This window comes from Elaeis guineensis, chromosome 6 (genome assembly GCF_000442705.2).
Source record: "Elaeis guineensis isolate ETL-2024a chromosome 6, EG11, whole genome shotgun sequence".
NCBI classification, from domain to species: Eukaryota; Viridiplantae; Streptophyta; class Magnoliopsida; order Arecales; family Arecaceae; genus Elaeis; species Elaeis guineensis.
Window position 1 is genome coordinate 7,465,224 of NC_025998.2, and position 18,720 is coordinate 7,483,943.

The window sequence follows — 18,720 nt, forward strand, 5'->3', positions numbered from 1 at the left end:
TTACATAAAATTAGCTCCAAATGTGATGGTTACTTATGGTTGTATAGCTCTAAATAATCAATGATGCATTATCCATCTTATTGCGCAAGGGTAATTTGGCAGTAATGATTGTAGTTTTCTAAAATAGAGGTCAAGACTCAAGAGATATAGAATATACAAACATGTCGGGTACATTTGACCTTTAGGAGATCTATTTCATCAGCGGATGTTAACTTGTATAAAGATTACCGTTCCAGCAGTCATCGATATTGACAAATGCAAGCGGTCGTTTGTAATTTGCATTTTACAATATGGTTGAAAAATACAAGTTTCCATATAGCCGTTCGTAGAAATGGGACAAGTTTTGTTGATCATGATTGTTTATTGCAAAAAAGGGTCCACTTTTACATGCTTCAAACAAAAGCCGCACACAATTTTTTTTTACAAAGCAGGCATCGTTATGCATTACTAAACTAAGGGTATGTTTAATTAGAGAAAATTGGACTCTGAAATGAGAATTATCGCTATGAATTTCTGTTTCAGAGATCAGCATAATAGAAATTGAGCGATGACAGCAGAACAATAATGACCGGACATGCAAAAGAAATTTTTGATCGGAATTGGCTCCGATGAAGATCTTCCGATTCTCAAATCAAAAACTCAAAACAGATCGAAAGAAGTACAAAAGATAGATTGCATACTATGACTACCATCCCCTGTTAGTCTCTATTCATAGATGGAGGTAAGAATCAGTGTAGGAGGTCATCTTGACCGTTTTGGACACATCGTCCTCGATATTTCAGGCTCGATCTTCTAAGATTTGGTGGTTATCCATTGTTTTATCTGTTTTGTCGCCACCTATTCTCGGTGGTTGTGGGATTTGAAAATCCGTATGAGAGCCCGAGATCAAACCTTTCAGTTATGTCAGATAAGATCTGTTAGAGTACATTGGATCGGCCATGGCAGAGGCTGTTTGTATCTTCGGTTCGAATAAAGATAGGTACATCGAGTTCATTCAAGACAGAATTTTTCATCCGTATCAAGAATGAAAAATAAAAAGTCTCAATCTTTGAAAATTCAATCCCCACTATCATAGTATTCAAATTTTATTCTAATTTCATTTTTAATTCAGATCATGAACCAAAAATATCGGACGATATAGTCAATTTCGATTTCAATTCCAATCTATTATGATTCTGATTTTAGAAGTGAAGTACACACATTCTAAATTCTTTATAGAGGAAACAAAGCTAACATTTTCCCAACGTTTCTATTTGAAGTCAGGGGAGATAACGGCCACAACCTTATTCATAAGGTTCCGGTATATCCTCCTAAATTCCAACAACATGCGTAACAGGAGGTGATCATACTACAAACATCCGGGTGGTGATCTTGGTGGCCTTTCCGAGAGGTTCGGAATATCATTACATTAACATTGGTTTGATGCTTGGTTTGTCTACCGTAATGCAAGTCATTCCCCAAAGGTCGGCGACGGCAACTACGAATTCTGACTTCAAATAAATTAAACTAACGGAAATGGCGTGCCATAATCGAAGGAAGATTCCTTCCGCCACTAACTTTTCCCAACCCGACCCACTTTGGGCGGTAAAGAATCCAAGGAAGATTCCTTCCGCCACTAACTTTCACCGCTCCCTACGAAGCTTTTTGATTTGAAACGTCTCACGAGTCAATTACCATACCACCATGAAAGCAAATAGTGTAATTAGATCAGGCATGATAAACCTATTCTGTGCCAGAAATTGATTTTGAAATTCATATAAATGCTTCAAAGGTTGATATGCTTGATATTTATATTTTTGTAATTAAGCCTTAAATTAGATCGGTCTATACAATAATATTTCAAAATTGTATAACAACTTGATTCAATATCCTTGGCCTAGATTGGCAAGGTTGTTGCTCCATGCTACCTGCAAGGATCATAACGTAGTTATATTAGTAATTAATATGTCTACAATATTTACGATATGTCTTCAAATTTAAGCCTAGAAGTTTTGTTATCGACTTGCGCTTGACTAAACAATATATATCCGTCAGCTTCTCTATTTAGCAAAAAAAAAAAAAAGAAAAATGTTGGATGATGAGAAATAGTATGGGTTCATATCTGATGGTTTTGTCAGTCTCAGGGAACCACGTACGTTTGATTCTCTGTTGCATCTTCTAGCTAGGACTTGATGTTTCTCTATTCTAGTTGGCAAAGAGTAGTTGTCTGCAATCAGTTTATATTTATAGGTGTGTATTATATGATCAAAACAACAAAATTTATAGGCAATGTGCTTTACAAGAGATTAAGATGCCATCTCTAGCAATTTTTTTGTTACTTGTTAAAGATACACACATGGCATCCACGTGCCTAAGTTGATATCTAATCCAGGTGTCCTAGACCTAACCCACCTTACGTCATGGACCTTTGTGTCAATGAAACCCTTAACATCCGTTGACTTCGGTGTCCACATGCACAGGTGCCCTAAGGATCACGATGATAACTTTAATGAAGATTTTGACTGCAATATTCGCACTATCTATTAGAATATTCTTCAAAACTGAATCTTCTATGTGTAATATTATATCTAATTAATTTTTTGCCATTCTCGCTATGGTGCGTCGCATGCACTGTCCATCATATGGTAGACAGCTGCATGTGGTGTGCATCACATGATTCACATCTGTAAACGATTCGTGAGCGGCCATCCATCTGTGCGCGATGCACCGTAGAGGATCCGCGCCCAATTCTGACTTGGTTCAGGGCATATCGGTAGCTGACGTGTCTACTATGAATGGTTAACAACAGTTCATGGAAAACTCCGGTCCGTCGGTACTTCTTCCAATGACTTGTTTTAAACGATCTCGTCCTCTAGCAACGAGAATTCTACCAAAGAAGATTCCCATGACGGCCAAGGATCTATATATATATATCTCCAAACCTCTACTTCAAACGCATACTAGCTAGATCCTTGTACTTTACGCTTCTACATCGATCCCTTTTGGTACAGCAGGGCACCACCCAAGTCTCCATGGCTGCTGCTTTATTCTCTCCTGCTCTTCAAGCCACTGCTATCTTCCCTTCCACCTGGTATGAGTCGAAGAGGTCCAGTCCATCAAAACTTGCTGGTTCGATCCTTTCGAAGGGCCGACGGAAAGATTTAGAATCCCTTAGGGTGAGCGTCGCAACCGAGCCACGAGTCACTGTCCCATGGCAGTCGGTCGAGACCGAAGGTGATGGTGATGGGAAGCTCGCGGCGTGGACCAGCATCCGGCGGGAGCGGTGGGAAGGGGAGCTGGTGGTAGAGGGAGAGATCCCACTTTGGCTGGTATGAGATATATATAACATGATCCTCTTCAATCATCTCTATGGTTCAGAAACTAGATAATTATATTTTGTTCATTTTAATGCCACTTCTTGAGTTGGACAGATTGTTGACACCTACGTTGAAGTTTTTAGCTCTAAAAGTAATAAGATAAATGGACAAAATTACATACCTATCATTTTCTGTTTAGAGGCGGACACACCCTCTAAGAGATAATCGATTCAATACCTTCTTGGTCGCACGACCCTTGCACTAGTTTGACATCATCTTCCGCTAAAAGGGCCAGCAAATTAAGGAGATAAGAGGGATGGGCAAGTCAAGACGTTGGCATGTTTAACATACCCATCCTAATTGCAAACTACATCATTAATAAATGACACTAATTAATGCCGACTTAACCAATAGTTTACAAAAATAAAATAGTGCCTTTGACATTAAATATTGGAGCATGGAGCCGTCTATCGCATGCACCGCAGCGGAGTTGAGTAGTAAATATGGAAGGAGGAAGCTATTTTATAAAGAAGTACCCTGTAACATTTAAATTCCTTTGTTGCTGAGCTGTATTTATCTTGGAACAGTATTAATGTTACCTTGAGATGATTTAAATTAATCTCTCATAAAGATAATCCTTACTCCAAGCCAATAGCTGGCATAAAAGTAGGAGCTAAACCATCCAGCTTGGTTTCCCTTGGTACATAATCTAGGTAAAGATCAGATTAGAAAAAGGGGCAACACCATAGCCCGCACCATGCTGGCAATCAACTTATTCGGCGTTCATAGTCCACAGTTTTGCAAAAAGACATTAAGCAAAACGATGACAAGGTGCCATACACCAACCATAATGTCCAAATTATGTGAATATAATTCACATAGAAACCTCCAAAATTTCTTTCTTTTATATTGGCAGACCTGACGTGGAATCAAACCGAGGCCATTTCTTGTCTATTTCAACCAGATACCACCAATGATGGCCGCCCATGACACAATTTTCCAGCTCATATATACAAATAACAAAAGACACCCCTGAAACATGGTTGGAATTTAGCAAAGTCATAGGATTCTTCATTAAAACTACGCTTATGCGAAAAGATAATGAAACCAGGATTTCTTAGGCTATATATATATAACCAAATTGGCTCCATGCCATGCAGAACGGTACGTACATAAGGAATGGGCCCGGACTCTGGAACATAGAAGACTACAACTTCCGCCACCTCTTCGATGGCTACGCCACCATCGTCCGCCTCCACTTCGACCACGGTCGGCTCTTCTTCGGTCACCGCCAAATCCAGTCGGAGGCATACAAAGCTGCCATGAAGAACAAGCGCGTATGCTACCGCGAATTCTCCGAAGTCCCGAGACCCGACAGCTTCCTCTCCTACGTTGGCGAGCTCGCCAGCCTCTTCTCCGGCGCCTCCCTCACCGACAACGCCAACACCGGGGTCATCAAGCTCGCCGACGGCCGGGTCGTCTGCCTCACCGAGACCATCAAGGGCTCCATCCAGATCGATCCCCACACGCTCGAGACCATCGGGAAGTTCGAGTACACCGACGACTTGGGAGGTTTGATCCACTCGGCGCATCCCATCGTGACCGAGACGGAGTTCTTGACTCTGCTGCCCGACCTCGTGAGGCCTGGGTACACGGTGGCGAGGATGGAGCCGGGGACCAACGAGAGGAAGGTCATCGGCAGGGTGAACTGCCGGGGAGGCCCGGCGCCGGGGTGGGTGCACTCTTTTCCGGTGACGGAGCACTACGTAGTGGTGCCGGAGATGCCGCTGAGGTACTGCGCCCAAAATCTTCTCAGGGCCGAGCCCACACCGCTGTACAAGTTCGAGTGGCACCCAGAATCCGGAAGCTACGTGCATGTCATGTGTAAAGCTAGTGGAAAAGTTGTGAGCACTTCTGACCGACTCCTTTAATTTTGTTGACTTGGATTAGTGGACCACAGGTCCGGTTTAATGCTAATGGAATGATTTGATTTGGTAATTGATGTTTTAGGTGGCAAGTGTGGAGGTGCCGCACTACGTTACGTTCCATTTCATCAATGCATATGAGGAGAGGGATGAGGAGGGTAGGGTCACGTCCATCATTGCCGACTGCTGCGAGCACAACGCCGACACCACCATTCTTGACAAGCTTCGCCTGCAGAATTTGAGGTCATTCTCTGGTCAAGACGTCCTGCCGGATGCTAGGTATATTTCCACGCGATTAAGTCATCGTCTTCTCTATATAAATAACTAGAACATTCCAAGAGTTGCTGACTAATTATCAAAATAATAATAATAATAATAATCGAGAGAGAGAGAGAGAGTATAGCTAATTAGCCATCCGCCGTCTTAACCCTTTTTATATAAAACATTTCTTCGGTCGTAAGAAGAAAAAGGATATGTATGAAGGTATATATATCTACTCATGGTTCACTCATGGAACGATCCTAAAATAACGTATAACCCTCACAAAAATCCTGAGTTAGTGTGAGAAAGCTAGCATACGAAGACACGCCTGCGATTTCTTTAGCATTGTCTGTGAGGATTTTCTAGGAATATATATAATTATTTAATTTCTTCAAAATAATTTTTTTTGATGCCATAGTGACCATTATATAGTTCTTATTTTATTATATATAATGCAGTTATATAGTAATTCCACTTCATTAAAAATTATCACGATAAAGTGTAAAAGTGACACTTTAATATCAATACTTCTTCAGAAATAAGCAGAAGGATTAACCATATATATAATATATGAATTTTGCTCAATAAATAATTGCAATGTGATTTTCAATCATTTGCTCAAAAAAGATAACAAATTATTTTTCTCCAATATCACAATAATTTTGTTACGACAAGAACTCATTTGTCACTACAAAACTAATAATACTCAAGGCAACTCACTTTTTTACACACATCAAGTGGGTCATAAGAAAAGATCAAGTTGCCAGCACTTATGATCCACGATATTTTGGTATATAAAACACTTAGAACATCGTAATCCATTGAAACATTAAATTTTGCTGCACAACCCACATGACACACATTGCTCTATGGTCAAGCATATGTGACAACTGAGTAAACCGCTACTCGTAATGATTTGTGGTCACCACAACAGCCATTGCTTATTTCAAAAAACATAGTCATAGTTTGGATTAGGCAAGAAAAAAAAAAAAAGTAAAAAAGAACAAAGGAGATTATTTTTCTTTATCATAATGTTAATATAAAGATATGCTGTAATGGAATAACAGGGTGGGCCGTTTTCGGATACCTTTGGATGGGAGCCCAGTAGGGGAGCTGGAGGCAGCACTGGACCCAGATGAGCACGGAAGGGGGATGGACATGTGCAGCATCAACCAGGCTTATCTGGGCAAGAAGTATAGATACGCCTATGCCTGTGGTGCCCAAAGGCCGTGCAACTTTCCCAACACCCTCACAAAGGTTTGCTTTTTTGTCTTACCACGAATAAGGCCCAGTTAAAAAATTTGTCATGCTTGGTTATGTGGCTAATCTTAGCTGATTCTGGGTTTAATTTTAGATCGATTTGGTGAAGAAGAAGGCCAAGAACTGGCATGATGAGGGTGGAGTGCCTTCAGAGCCCTTTTTTGTAGCCAGACCTGGAGCTACTGTGGAGGATGATGGTGAGTTAAATGTTATGCATCTAGTTGCGGTAGTTACTCATTACCCTATTATTAGCTAATTCAACTGGCTTCTGAAAAAAATTACACCAAAGTCTGGTAGTAACAAGGATTGGATCAACTCACAGGTGTGGCAATATCAATGGTCAGTGCTAAAAATGGGGAAGGTTATGCACTGGTCCTCGATGGATCCACCTTCGAGGAAATCGCACGTGCCAAATTCCCATATGGACTTCCTTATGGACTGCATGGGTGTTGGATTCCAAAGAATGCCTCATAATGTGGTGTCACCAAAGCATCTACGTAGACGATGGTTCATAGGGGGGTGTTAGCCTAGTAATTAAGCTCATATAACATGTAAATAGGAATTAACTAACATGTATTGTACTATAGGCCTTCTACTCGTGCACTACTTCATGATGGTCGAGGGATCACTTTTATGGAGAATGTTTTTTTTTGGAACACCTTGATTATTATAGAAGTTAATATAGGGGTTAGTTGTTTTTATGTGTAAGATGTGTAATCTGCAGATGTATCTCAATGAAGGAGAAAGTATCGTTTATGGTGCCATAGATAAACTGCATTAAAATTTCACAATCATTTTTCCTTATGTTATAAAAGAAAAATACCTTTTCTTGTTCAATAGTTTGATAATACTAGAGAAACATTTACTCCAAAAAAAAAAAAAAGTAATTTATTAATATTTGTTCAAATAATCAACCCAAAAGAAAATCCCAATGGTTTGATTGCAGGGCACATGCATCATTGGCTAGGTCACCGCCGGCCTTCACTAGATACAGAGTAGCGTTTAGTGTGTATGATATTGAGGGAAAGACCCCCATGCAGAATGTTCGTTGGCTGGTAAAACTTATTGGGCACATTGAGGAAGTTCCGAAGCATTGGCTTGTAGAAGATTGAATACTTAAAAAGATGCAAGGTCCAATGGGGTTGAAACAAGTAAGCAGATTCTATAGTTGAGGGAAAAACAACGTCACAGCTCCCACATATATAACATGACAAAAGGAATATATATATATATATATATCCATTCTCATAAGGAATACAATCAGACGGAAGAAAATTTGGTAAAAGAGCTACGTGGTCTCAACAAATAGCGTTCCATTGGCCATCTTCCAACTTGATAGAATTTTCGAATAAAAGATGCCTCAACTCTACTTCATTGAGATAGACCCGCTGCTGTAGCTCTCCTACCAGGAGAAGGATCAGGCATTTATACTTCCTTGTCGGTCCACTTGAATGGGAACTTTCAAATAGCAAGGTTATGATGGACATCAAATAAAACTATAGGAAACCAACTTTGTATTTTAATCGCTCGTCATTTTGCTAGAGATGATAAAGAGTACCATTCCGTCATGTATCTCGCAAAAACAGAATAAATGTGTCAGCTCAGCTTCTAAACTATTCACCTGACGTTTTCCGCTCATGTTTTAAAACACCCGTCTCACTCCAATTATCCAATAGCTTGATAACGTCATTTGCCGCCAACAGGAACCAAGTTTCCCTCCCTGAAAACTTAAGACACTTCTTGGACCGACGAGCATATTTGCACAGGTTCAACCATGAGGCAGCCGCTTCGTGAAAAGAAAACGGATGACAAGGTCAGTCTCCGGTCCAGGCTGCTATACGGTTTGCACAATGTCAATTTCTTGCCAAATACAAGATTAGACATGCCGATAGCCGATAGCCGATAGTTAGCACAATCCAGGAAGTTCCAGGCCAAAATCGCTCCATAAAACCCATTAACCTTTCTTCAGCAAAGTCTGAAGATCTCTCCAGTGTAACCTGTTCTATTCACGGTACAGCTCATAAATGAACAAGCTTACAAGACCAAGAAATTAAAGAGACAAGCGGGCTATAAAATCTCCAAATGAATAAAAATCTAAACCCTATGATGAGAAGGAACTCGAGCAGGCAATGTAGACAAACAAGATGACACGCTGGTAAGCGTACAGAATTTTCTTTCCAAACTATACGCAAACAAAACGTGCTACTTCTTACCTCGACTTGTCATCACAAAGCAAAGAGGTTTATCATGAGGGGACAAAACCTCTTCTGTCCGGTTTGATCAAGAACCAGACTCTCAAGACAGTCACAGCGCACAACGAAAAAACAAAAACCATTAGGTCCGTCTCTAAGACACTCAAAAAACCAGGACACCATTCACATCCACATAGCTCGCACCTACTCGTCCCCCATGTCAACATCCTCCTCATCAGCCATTATTTTCATCTTCTTCACTGCCTGGGCTGCATCACTCCTGACCACCCCATGAGGGATTTCAATCAGGATGTCAGACTTCTGCCCCGTAGCAGCATTCACAAGCCCACCATTTTTCTCCACCCTATACGTCAGCTCTTTCTTCCCCACAGCTGCATCAATGTACACAGTGGAGTTCTCATCAATCTCTTCTTGTATGAGCATCTTGGACAGTTGGGTCACCACTCTCTTCTCTAGCCATCTCCTGATCGGTCTGGCACCATATACCTGAAAAGCCAAAGACACCACAAACCATCAGTTACCCGATTCCCCTATAAAACAGCATCTAAAAGTCAATGGATGAAAGAATTGAAATGCCTATTTACCGGATCGTATGATTCAGCTAGAACAACATCCAAAGCAGCATCTGATACAGCTAGAGCAATGCCCCTTTCCGCAAGACGGACAGCAACATCCCTCATCTGAAGCCTGGCAACCTTCCTAAGTTGCTCATGTGATAGGGGGTCAAAGATCACTATCTCATCTAACCGATTCAGCAGCTCAGGCCTGAAATGTCTCTTCACCTGCAAAAGATGGTCAAACAATCTCTCAAGCATTAGCATTGAAATCAATATCAAGCATCACAGCTCAAACAGGAATCAGGATGACTCAATTGCGAACCTCAAGCATGACTCTTTCTCGGGCAATCTGCATCGAAGACTGGCCCACCATTCCTGCAAGAAGGTGCTCTGCTCCAAGATTTGAGGTCATGATAATGACTGTGTTGGTGAAGTCGACAGTCCGTCCTTGGCCATCAGTTAATCTACCATCATCAAGGACCTGAAGAAGGGTATTGAACACAGCAACATGTGCCTTCTCCACCTCATCGAACAAGACGACACTGTATGGCCTCCTCCGGGCAGCCTCTGTCAGCTGTCCACCCTCCTCATGACCAACATATCTGAAAATCCACAATGTCAATATCGAATTATAGTAACAACGATAATGAAGACATTTAAAAAAAAAAAAAAAAAAAAAAAAATACCCTGGGGGTGCACCAATGAGCCTGGCAACCGAATGCCGCTCCATGTACTCCGACATATCAATGCGAATCAGGAGGTTCTCATCATCAAAGAGTTGCTCGGCCAGAGCTTTGGCAAGCTCTGTTTTACCAACACCAGTGGGACCTAAGAAGAGGAAGGAGCCTGTCGGTTGCTGTGGGCGACCTAGACCAGCCCTTGACCTCAATACAGCCTCTGCCACCGCATCAACTGCTTGGTCCTGGCCAACAACTCTCTTGTGCAACCTCTCTGCAAGGCCAATCAGCCTTTCCTTCTCATTTTGGCCCAGCCTGGTTACTGGAATGCCAGTCCATCGGCTCACAACCTGAACCATAACTCATAGTTAGCAAACAATACAAAAATACCATGAGTACTCTCATTTCAGAGCCATCAATGTAATCTCGATACACGTACCTCTGCAATTTGTTCGGCCCAACTGTTTCGGTTAACATCAAGTTCTCACCAGTATCCCCTTCAAGCTTTGCAATAGCTGCATCAATCTCTTGCAAGGCTCCATATCGTATGTCCGCAACACGGGCCAAATCCATTCTCCGCTCTGCCTCCTGCAGAGAAAAGAGAAGCTCCTCACGGCGTTGCTTCAATCTTCGAATCTCATCAATTCTTTCCTTCTCCTTCCTGTACTTCATCATCAGTGGTTGCAGCTTATCCCTCAGATCATCCAGTTCCTTCCTAACCTGAAGTTAGCCATCAACACATCCACCTTGTTAGGGGACTTATCAATACCATCTAAACAGACATATCTCGAGAGAGGCAGAAAAAAAGTATGCAGAGTTAACAATAGAATTAGCTCTGTAGAAAGAATCACCCACCTCTAACAGCCTGGCTTTGCTTGCTTTATCCTTCTCCTTCTCAAGCGCATGCAATTCGACTTCCAATTGAATTCTCTTCCTTTCCAAGTTATCAATTTCCTCTGGTTGGCTATCAAGCTGCACCCTCACATTAGCACAAGCCTCATCAACCAAATCAATGGCCTTATCAGGCAGGTGTCGGCCTTCACAGAGCAATGAGAAAGCAATCTTCAAAACCAAAGTCATAGCCACCATAATCGAACTCTTATGCATTCAAAAGACTAAATTTTTGCAAATCTTAAGCGAGACTAGAAGGCAGAAAAACCAGCAGAAGAAAACGATCCTTCCAACTAAATTCACGATGAGAATAATTCTGCTTCCAATGAATTTGAAAGATTACATTTTTGCAACACCAGAATACTATATCTAGAAGACAAAAAAGGACTAGAATTTGTGGGGGGGGGGGGGTTGTTGATCCTCAAAATCGAAGTCATAATGAGAACGACTTTGATATATTATACAGAAAGACTAATTTGTTGCAATGCCATAAACTAGAAGAAATACTCAGCTTACCAGTAATATATCGGGCAGAAAGCTGGGCGGCGACCACAAGAGCCCGGTCCTGAATCCGAACACCATGGTGCCCCTCATACTTCTCCTTCAACCCTCGAAGTATGCTGATGGTGTCCGCCACACTTGGCTCAGCCACATAGACTTGCTGGAACCTTCGTTCAAAGGCGGCATCTTTCTCCACGTACTTCCTATGCTCCTCCAGAGTCGTCGCTCCAATGCACCGAAGCTGCCCCCTAGCAAGCATCGGCTTGAATAGATTCGCAGCATCCATGGAGCCCTCAGTGCGTCCAGCACCAAGCACGAGGTGAATCTCATCAATGAAGAGGATGACCTTGCCTTCAGCCTCCTCAACCTCCTTGAGCACAGCCTTGACTCGCTCCTCGAATTCACCCCGATACTTGGCGCCCGCAACGAGGGCGCCCATGTCAAGAGCCACGACTCGAACATCTAGTAGGTTACTTGGGACGTCACCCCTCACAATCCTCTGGGCGAGGCCCTCCACGACAGCCGTCTTGCCGACGCCGGGCTCGCCGATGAGGACGGGGTTGTTCTTGGTCCGGCGCGAGAGAATCCGGATTACGCGGCGTATCTCCTCGTCCCGACCGATCACCGGGTCAAGCTTCCCCGCCTGTTCGACCAAATCGCGGCCGTAGGTCTTCAGCGCCTGAAAGTTGGTGTCGCCAGAGGCGCTCTCCACCTTCTTGCCCTCCTTGCCCCGCATCTTTTCGACCTCGGAGCGTACACGGGCGGTGCTGATGCCAGCCTCCTTGAGGCAGTCGGAGATCTGGGAATCCTCGAGGAGGCCGAGAATGAGCTGGTCGACGGCAAGGTGGGTGTCGCCGCGAGACTTCTTGGAGGACTGGGCGCGGCGGATGACCTTGATGAGCGAGGTGGAGGCCGGGACCTCATCCGGCAGCGGGGTGTTGGGAGGGGATCTTCTTGAGGGCTCGGTTGAAGACGTTCTCTACCGAGGCGACGGTGGAGTCGCCGGCACCGCCGGACGCGTTGGAGATGGCCTGCCGGAAGAGGCCGGCGGGGTCGCCGATGAGGGCGACGGCGAGGTGGAGGGGGGTGATCTGGGCGTGGCCGTTGTTGATGGCGAGCTCGTGGGCGGCGACGATCGCCTCGTTGGTCTTGTGGGTGAACTTATCCGGATTCATGGCTTCGAAAGAATAATGGACTGCTAGCGATGGTAAGTTTTCTTTGCTCTGAGATCCGGGTCAGGAATAGCTGTGTTAGTATTCTTCTTCTTCTTTTGTTGAGCGGAGGAAGGGGAAGAGAGGGCGTATAAAGGAGGGAGAAGGTTCGCCATGCATCTGGAAAGGAAAGACGGTTTAGGACACTGGAAGGTTCTTCAGAGTGCATTAGAAGGCGAGAGAGTTCTGGGCCTCGGAAGACGGGAGGGCACTTCTTGGTGCGGCGGTCCTTCATTGTGATCATGTGATGGTGCCACGTGCAGTGGTAGTTATATTAGATGCGATTGATTTGTTCCGTTTTAGCGCGGGTTCGTGGGGGTGGCCCTCGGGACTCAGGAGAGTGGGGGGTGTTTTGCATCATCCAATCGCAGCTTTTGGGGTGATGTAGGGGCACATGTCCAAAATTTTATTTAAATAATTAATTAAAAAAATTATAAAATTAATGTCCTACTCAAAATATTTATCCAAATGAATTTAGCTACGGTGCTCCAGAGGTGTTTTAATATTTTTATTTTTTATTTATTTTAAATTATCAAATTAAATATAAATAATTTAAATTTAAAATAAATAAATATTTCTGTACATGATCAATGTCGTAATTATTTTAAAAATTAAAATTTATTTATACAATAAATTTTTTCAAAACAGTTCTCTGTCTTGGGATAGGTGTTGCATCGGAGGTCGAGAGAAAAAAAGATCACAAAAAAGCTATGGCCGGCCGGCCAGGAGGGGGAAGATCGTGGGCCGTCACCGGTGTGTTGGAGCGTATAAAGAAGAAGCTACGGATCGGAGTCGGAGGGTGGGAGTGGGGAGGTTGATGACAGCATGAGCACGAGGGAGGAGGGGCTGCGGCAGGGAAGAAGTAAGAAGGGGAGGCGGTGCGATCGCCAAAGGAGGGTGGGGGGCGGCAGTACGAGCAGGAGGGAAGACCATCGGGGGGAGAGACCGTGCGTGGGTGGATGACGAACAAGTTGTTGGTGGCCAGGGGGCACGAGGGATGATCGTAGGCAAGGTGGGGGGCGGATGACTCGCGGGTGGCCGAGGGCGGATGAGCTATGGGTGTCAGGGGGTTGGCTGCAGGCGGAGAACCCACAGGCACGTGGGGTTCGGGCTTGCATGCAAGGGGGCACCGTGGAGGGAGAGGGGCGGTTCGGGGTTTGCGGATGGAGGGAGGAGGACCAATGGTGTCGAGGGCGGGAATGTGACCACAGCGCAGAGAAGAAAGAAGAAAAAAAAATTTCTATAGTACCCTTTATAATAAAATATTATAAAGAAGTACCATAGCATTTGCCTTATCCAAAGAGTATCCAAAATAAAGAATGATTTTATGTGCCGGCTCATCACCATTCACTCTATGTGGAGAGTGAGGTGGACTCTATAAATCATCATATCATAGAGCGACTTATAAAGTGACTCCATGATAGAGCGATTTTGTGTTTTTTCTATCTACAAGCCCCCACGATCCAATCCTTCTCCATTTCTCTGCTCCTTTTATCATAAAGTCGCTCTATCAAAGAGCGACTCTATAAGTTGCTATACGATAGGACGACTTATAAAATCACTCTATTATATGATGACTTACTAGTTGCTAGTTTTATCTTCCACATGACATAAATTATGGCGGTAAGCACATTTTAGATAATATTTTAATAAATATTTTAAAAAATATTATTTTTATATTTTTAAATTTAATATTATTTAGATAAAATAGTCCGTATATACCATAAAAAAAAAAAAAATTTGTCAATCCAATTTCAACAAATATCTTCGATTTATATCACTATTTTTTTCAAATCTGATTGGGTGACAATTTAAGAAAAATTTGAATTAAAAGATTCATTTTGCCTCCGATTCAAGTTTCTTAAAAAATAAATTCAGATTAAATCGAAGCAACCCATGCATACATGCATGCTTATGGAAAGAGAGAGAGGAGAGAGAGCGCGCGCGCGCTAAAATAAGGGAGTTCAATAACCGATTCTTGGATGCTAAGATAACGAGGAGCATGTAGAGTTCAATAATCAAAGACGTAAGTATAGTAATATTGCATCAAACAGCCCTCCGAATCCATTCTCCCTTTTTTGTGATCACAAGGTTGATTTGCATGTTGCCATAAATTTGCCTCGCAAGAAGTTAATTAACCTGAATATGTTATTCTGATGGATGGTTGTGATTCATGATGACCTGATTTGTTTTTTTTTTTTATTTGTATGAATAGTATATGATGAATAAATATATTTATGGATTGATTAGTGTGCATCATACATCAATTTATAATGAATTGAGAAAACTTAATATACCAAATGTTAGGTCATCCGATGATTCAATTAGATACCTTCTCTTGAATAGTGTTAGTAAGAAACCGCTTTTCCCTTCCTGCAAGCAAAAGGGAAAACGTTTGCTGGATCTATGATCTAACTCAGTTCCGTTAATACAATGGCATGAACTAGTGAGACAGTTTAGAAGACACAAAAGATTCAAATAGGATGATGCAAGTAGATATATACACAGCAACAAACCAACCTACCAAACTATTCAAAACACTGAACCTGAACTTGCTACATATCTCTTTCAAGTTATCTAATTAAAATTCATGTGGATCTAGATTTGCTTATTCTAGGATTTTTGTCTGACAGACAGACTTACCCAAATTAAAGTGGGCTTGCAAAAATAAGTACATACTTTTTTGGATAGCTTAAAGACTTGGCTCGTCTAGATAACCCGAAACCAGTTAAACGCATATAGTCGACCTGAAGACAAACTCTAATATCTTGTTAATACTGAGATGGCCCAAATTAATGCAAAGCTTGGCTCAGCTTGGTCTTTTGCAATCTGAAATGACATCCACCTAGAGTTGTTAGGATCGAGCATAGAAGATCTTTGGGTAATTCATCTAATGCAGCATGGGATGCAAAATGATCCAGAAAGCTTATAATGCATAGCATGCAAAGTAAGAACTTGAGGAATTAGGAGGCTGGGTTAGTTTCAAATGTGAAGCATCAATATCTAAGGGTTCTTGCCTGGGCTAATCGAATTTTCCTACAACAAAAGTACGTACCTGTTGTTTGTTTATAACTCATATAATTGATCATGTAATTATTCATTTGCTTTGGCATAACTTCCTGTTCTTCTCAGTCCCAACTCTGCCATCTTGGATTGCACAATAGTCGTACCTTCATCAATTTGATGCTATTTGATTCAGGATTTCTCCTACATCTTTACTGCAAATCTGTTCAAAAATTTAAGGACCTGGTACCCAAAAAAAAAATATATTTAAGGACCTTAAGGGATAGTGTTGGATAATTCAAAGCACTGCCTATGCGTTGTCCAAAAAGACACGATACGCAGAGAGAACTTGTTGAGGTTTGGTTTAGTGTCACCTACCAAGCATCTATGCTTTGAGGGTGCAATACATAGCCTATGCTTGGACTGATAAACTTTTTGTATAACAGATAAACCAACCCTGTCAATCATATATAATTATATACTTTAAATGATCATCTATCTATTTATTTATCTGGTAGACAAGGCATGTAAGCAATAATCATTGGGGATTGCCTTCCTCCAATTACCACTAAATCCAGTGAAGCTAAGATTTGAATCCAGCAGTTTGGTACAACTGCTCATAATTTATTAGCTTGGTAAGCTTGCACTTTTTGTTATTCTTCTTCTTCTTCTTCTTCTTCCAATTACTTATATTGAAGTGAAATTCCTGTAACTTGGCTTGCCCTGTTTCTTTCTTTCTGTGTTTTCCCACATTGTTTTTATGCAGAAAACAGAGAAGAATAAAGAGTGCAATGTGTCATTGGATATTAATCTAGCTCGTCTCTAGAAATGCACTGATAGTCTATCTGCCAATTGGTCTCATTGGAAGATGCCGGACTGGATCATTGGATTATACGATAGATTTGTATTGACTCATAAACATTAGTGTAAAAAAATTAGTAAAAGAAACAAATGTCAAGGCCGTCCACTTCCCAACATAATTATCACAAACTTCACCAAAAAATTTATCAATCTAATTTAAATATATGTCCTTGTTATCTTGAACTGGGATGGCCAAGTTCAATTACTCACCACCAACCGTGATTCAGTCTAGTGGCAAGAGTCCCAATCCGAATGGTTCAAGTGGATCCCATGCTCCCCACCTTCTGTACCTAGTACCTACCATGATTTATTGCCTTTGGATACACAGACCATGGGTGATTGAGATATACCTTCAAGCTCAAAGGAACCGCAGGGGATCCCAATTCCCTCACCCACGGTGGAAACCTTCGAACTTCAAGCAAGGAAGTTGAAATTTTCGTGAAGTGAGTCCACAACGACAAGGATGTCCATGGTCACGTTGCAATCAGGAATTGAGTGGACAACGGTCGCCACAAGGATAAAAAGTCAATACGTTGGACGGCCTTTACAGATCAAAAAGGTAATGATGCAACCAAGCCATTCCACTTTGCACCTCTGCTTTATATACTTCACCAGCTCCAAAATAATATTATCCTCTTCTTAACATTGCATTAAAAAAAATTCCCACGATACCATTCTTCTTTTCCTTTTGGGCACAAGTGTGAACCAGTATTGGCTACTTCTAATAGCCATCTAGCAGTGTAACGCTTATATGATCAAGTCGCAAATGAGTTATAAAACATCAGAACATAGAATCATATGTGAGATGCCCATTCACCTAATTTAAGATGCTCATTAGCCGAGCGTGCACCATTAAATGCATCCTCTTGGTATCCATCGTCTCTCCTCCGATTTCAGAGCAACAGGTTCAAGATTTGCCATATCTATTGATACTGATGCATATTGACCATATCGGTATCGAATTGATAATACCATGCGGAGGATATACACTTGATAAACTGAACTGGCGTTCGTACTGGATATTCCGGTATTATAATAGAATGATATGGATATGAAATCCGATGCTGAAATGATAAATTTTGAGCAGAATCTTCTCCCCTTTTAAATTATCTGTAAGGGTCATTTTGGCCTAGTTACTCGCTTCTCCTTGATTACATGTCATATTATTGCGGGGCTCTAGTTTGACCCCTTGCATCTCGATCAAACTCTGGCCTCTTTGTCCTGATTGTAATTATACAAAGTATTGAAAGGAAGAGATAAGTATCAAAAAAAGAAAAAAAAAAGAAAAAAAAAAAAAAGGAAGAGATAAGGAATGAGGAAGGCAAAGCAATAGAATTAATTTGTCGGGTTTCACTAGAATTGACTAATATGACTATACCACGGGATCCATTTTTTATATTTGTTTAGCATCCATTCATAGCTGTTGTCGTGTATCATCCAATGATAGCATGGTATGGAATAATTTAAGCATCAACAGCCACCGCCAGCCAAGGCCAGAGGTTTGATATTTTACCCACCTTTGGCTTTGAGCTCCCACGTTCCTTGCCTTTGAGCGAGTCCACTACCCAAATCACCATCAAAGGGCATCCAGTCTTTGTCCACACCATAACCTTACCACAGAGAAAGAGACAACCTCACACTGCTGCAATCTGTGCTTCAATGGACGCTGCAAACGGCTGGGGGCACAAGAACCAACTGCTGCAATCTGTGCTTCAATGGACGCTGCAAACGGCTGGGGGCACAAGAACCAACTCTCTGAAGTTTCGGAGGCCGACAGCCAATCATGCCTTCAAAAGTCTTAGATTCAGCAGGCTTCTTTATATCTCAATTGATAAATAATCATTTACAACGAGGGAACTACAGCTTTGTAATAATAATATAACTATAATAATCATTTATAATAACGGAACTATAGCTTTCCAATAATCATTTACAGGTTTGCTGTATCAGATCATTTCGGCAAAAGCCGGCATTTAAGGCTCTCTATCGCCTTCTTGCCGTGTTTAATACTTATTTGGGAAACAGGTGTGGTCAAGAGAAGAGGCTACATATAAGAAAATTTTT

At 41.9% G+C, this 18,720-nt stretch overlaps 2 protein-coding genes across 2 annotated transcripts; one reads left to right on the top strand and one right to left on the bottom strand.

The window, feature by feature from the left end:
• Positions 1-2,956: 2,956 nt before the first annotated feature.
• On the top strand, positions 2,957-7,958 carry LOC105047448 (carotenoid cleavage dioxygenase 8 homolog B, chloroplastic). The gene is made up of 6 exons (XM_010926372.4): positions 2,957-3,308; positions 4,457-5,200; positions 5,307-5,500; positions 6,550-6,739; positions 6,837-6,939; positions 7,065-7,958. Exons 1-6 carry the CDS (start codon positions 3,012-3,014, stop codon positions 7,214-7,216), a joined length of 1,680 nt encoding a protein of 559 aa, XP_010924674.2. The 5' UTR covers positions 2,957-3,011; the 3' UTR covers positions 7,217-7,958.
• Positions 7,959-8,792: 834 nt separating this feature from the next.
• LOC105047431 (chaperone protein ClpB1) lies at positions 8,793-12,998 on the bottom strand. The gene is given in 8 exon segments (XM_073259040.1): positions 8,793-9,441; positions 9,540-9,737; positions 9,835-10,114; positions 10,199-10,539; positions 10,625-10,909; positions 11,045-11,226; positions 11,597-12,518; positions 12,520-12,998. Coding segments are annotated over 8 exon segments (2,748 nt in total). The 5' UTR covers positions 12,757-12,998; the 3' UTR covers positions 8,793-9,138.
• Between the last annotated feature and the right edge of the window lie 5,722 nt (positions 12,999-18,720).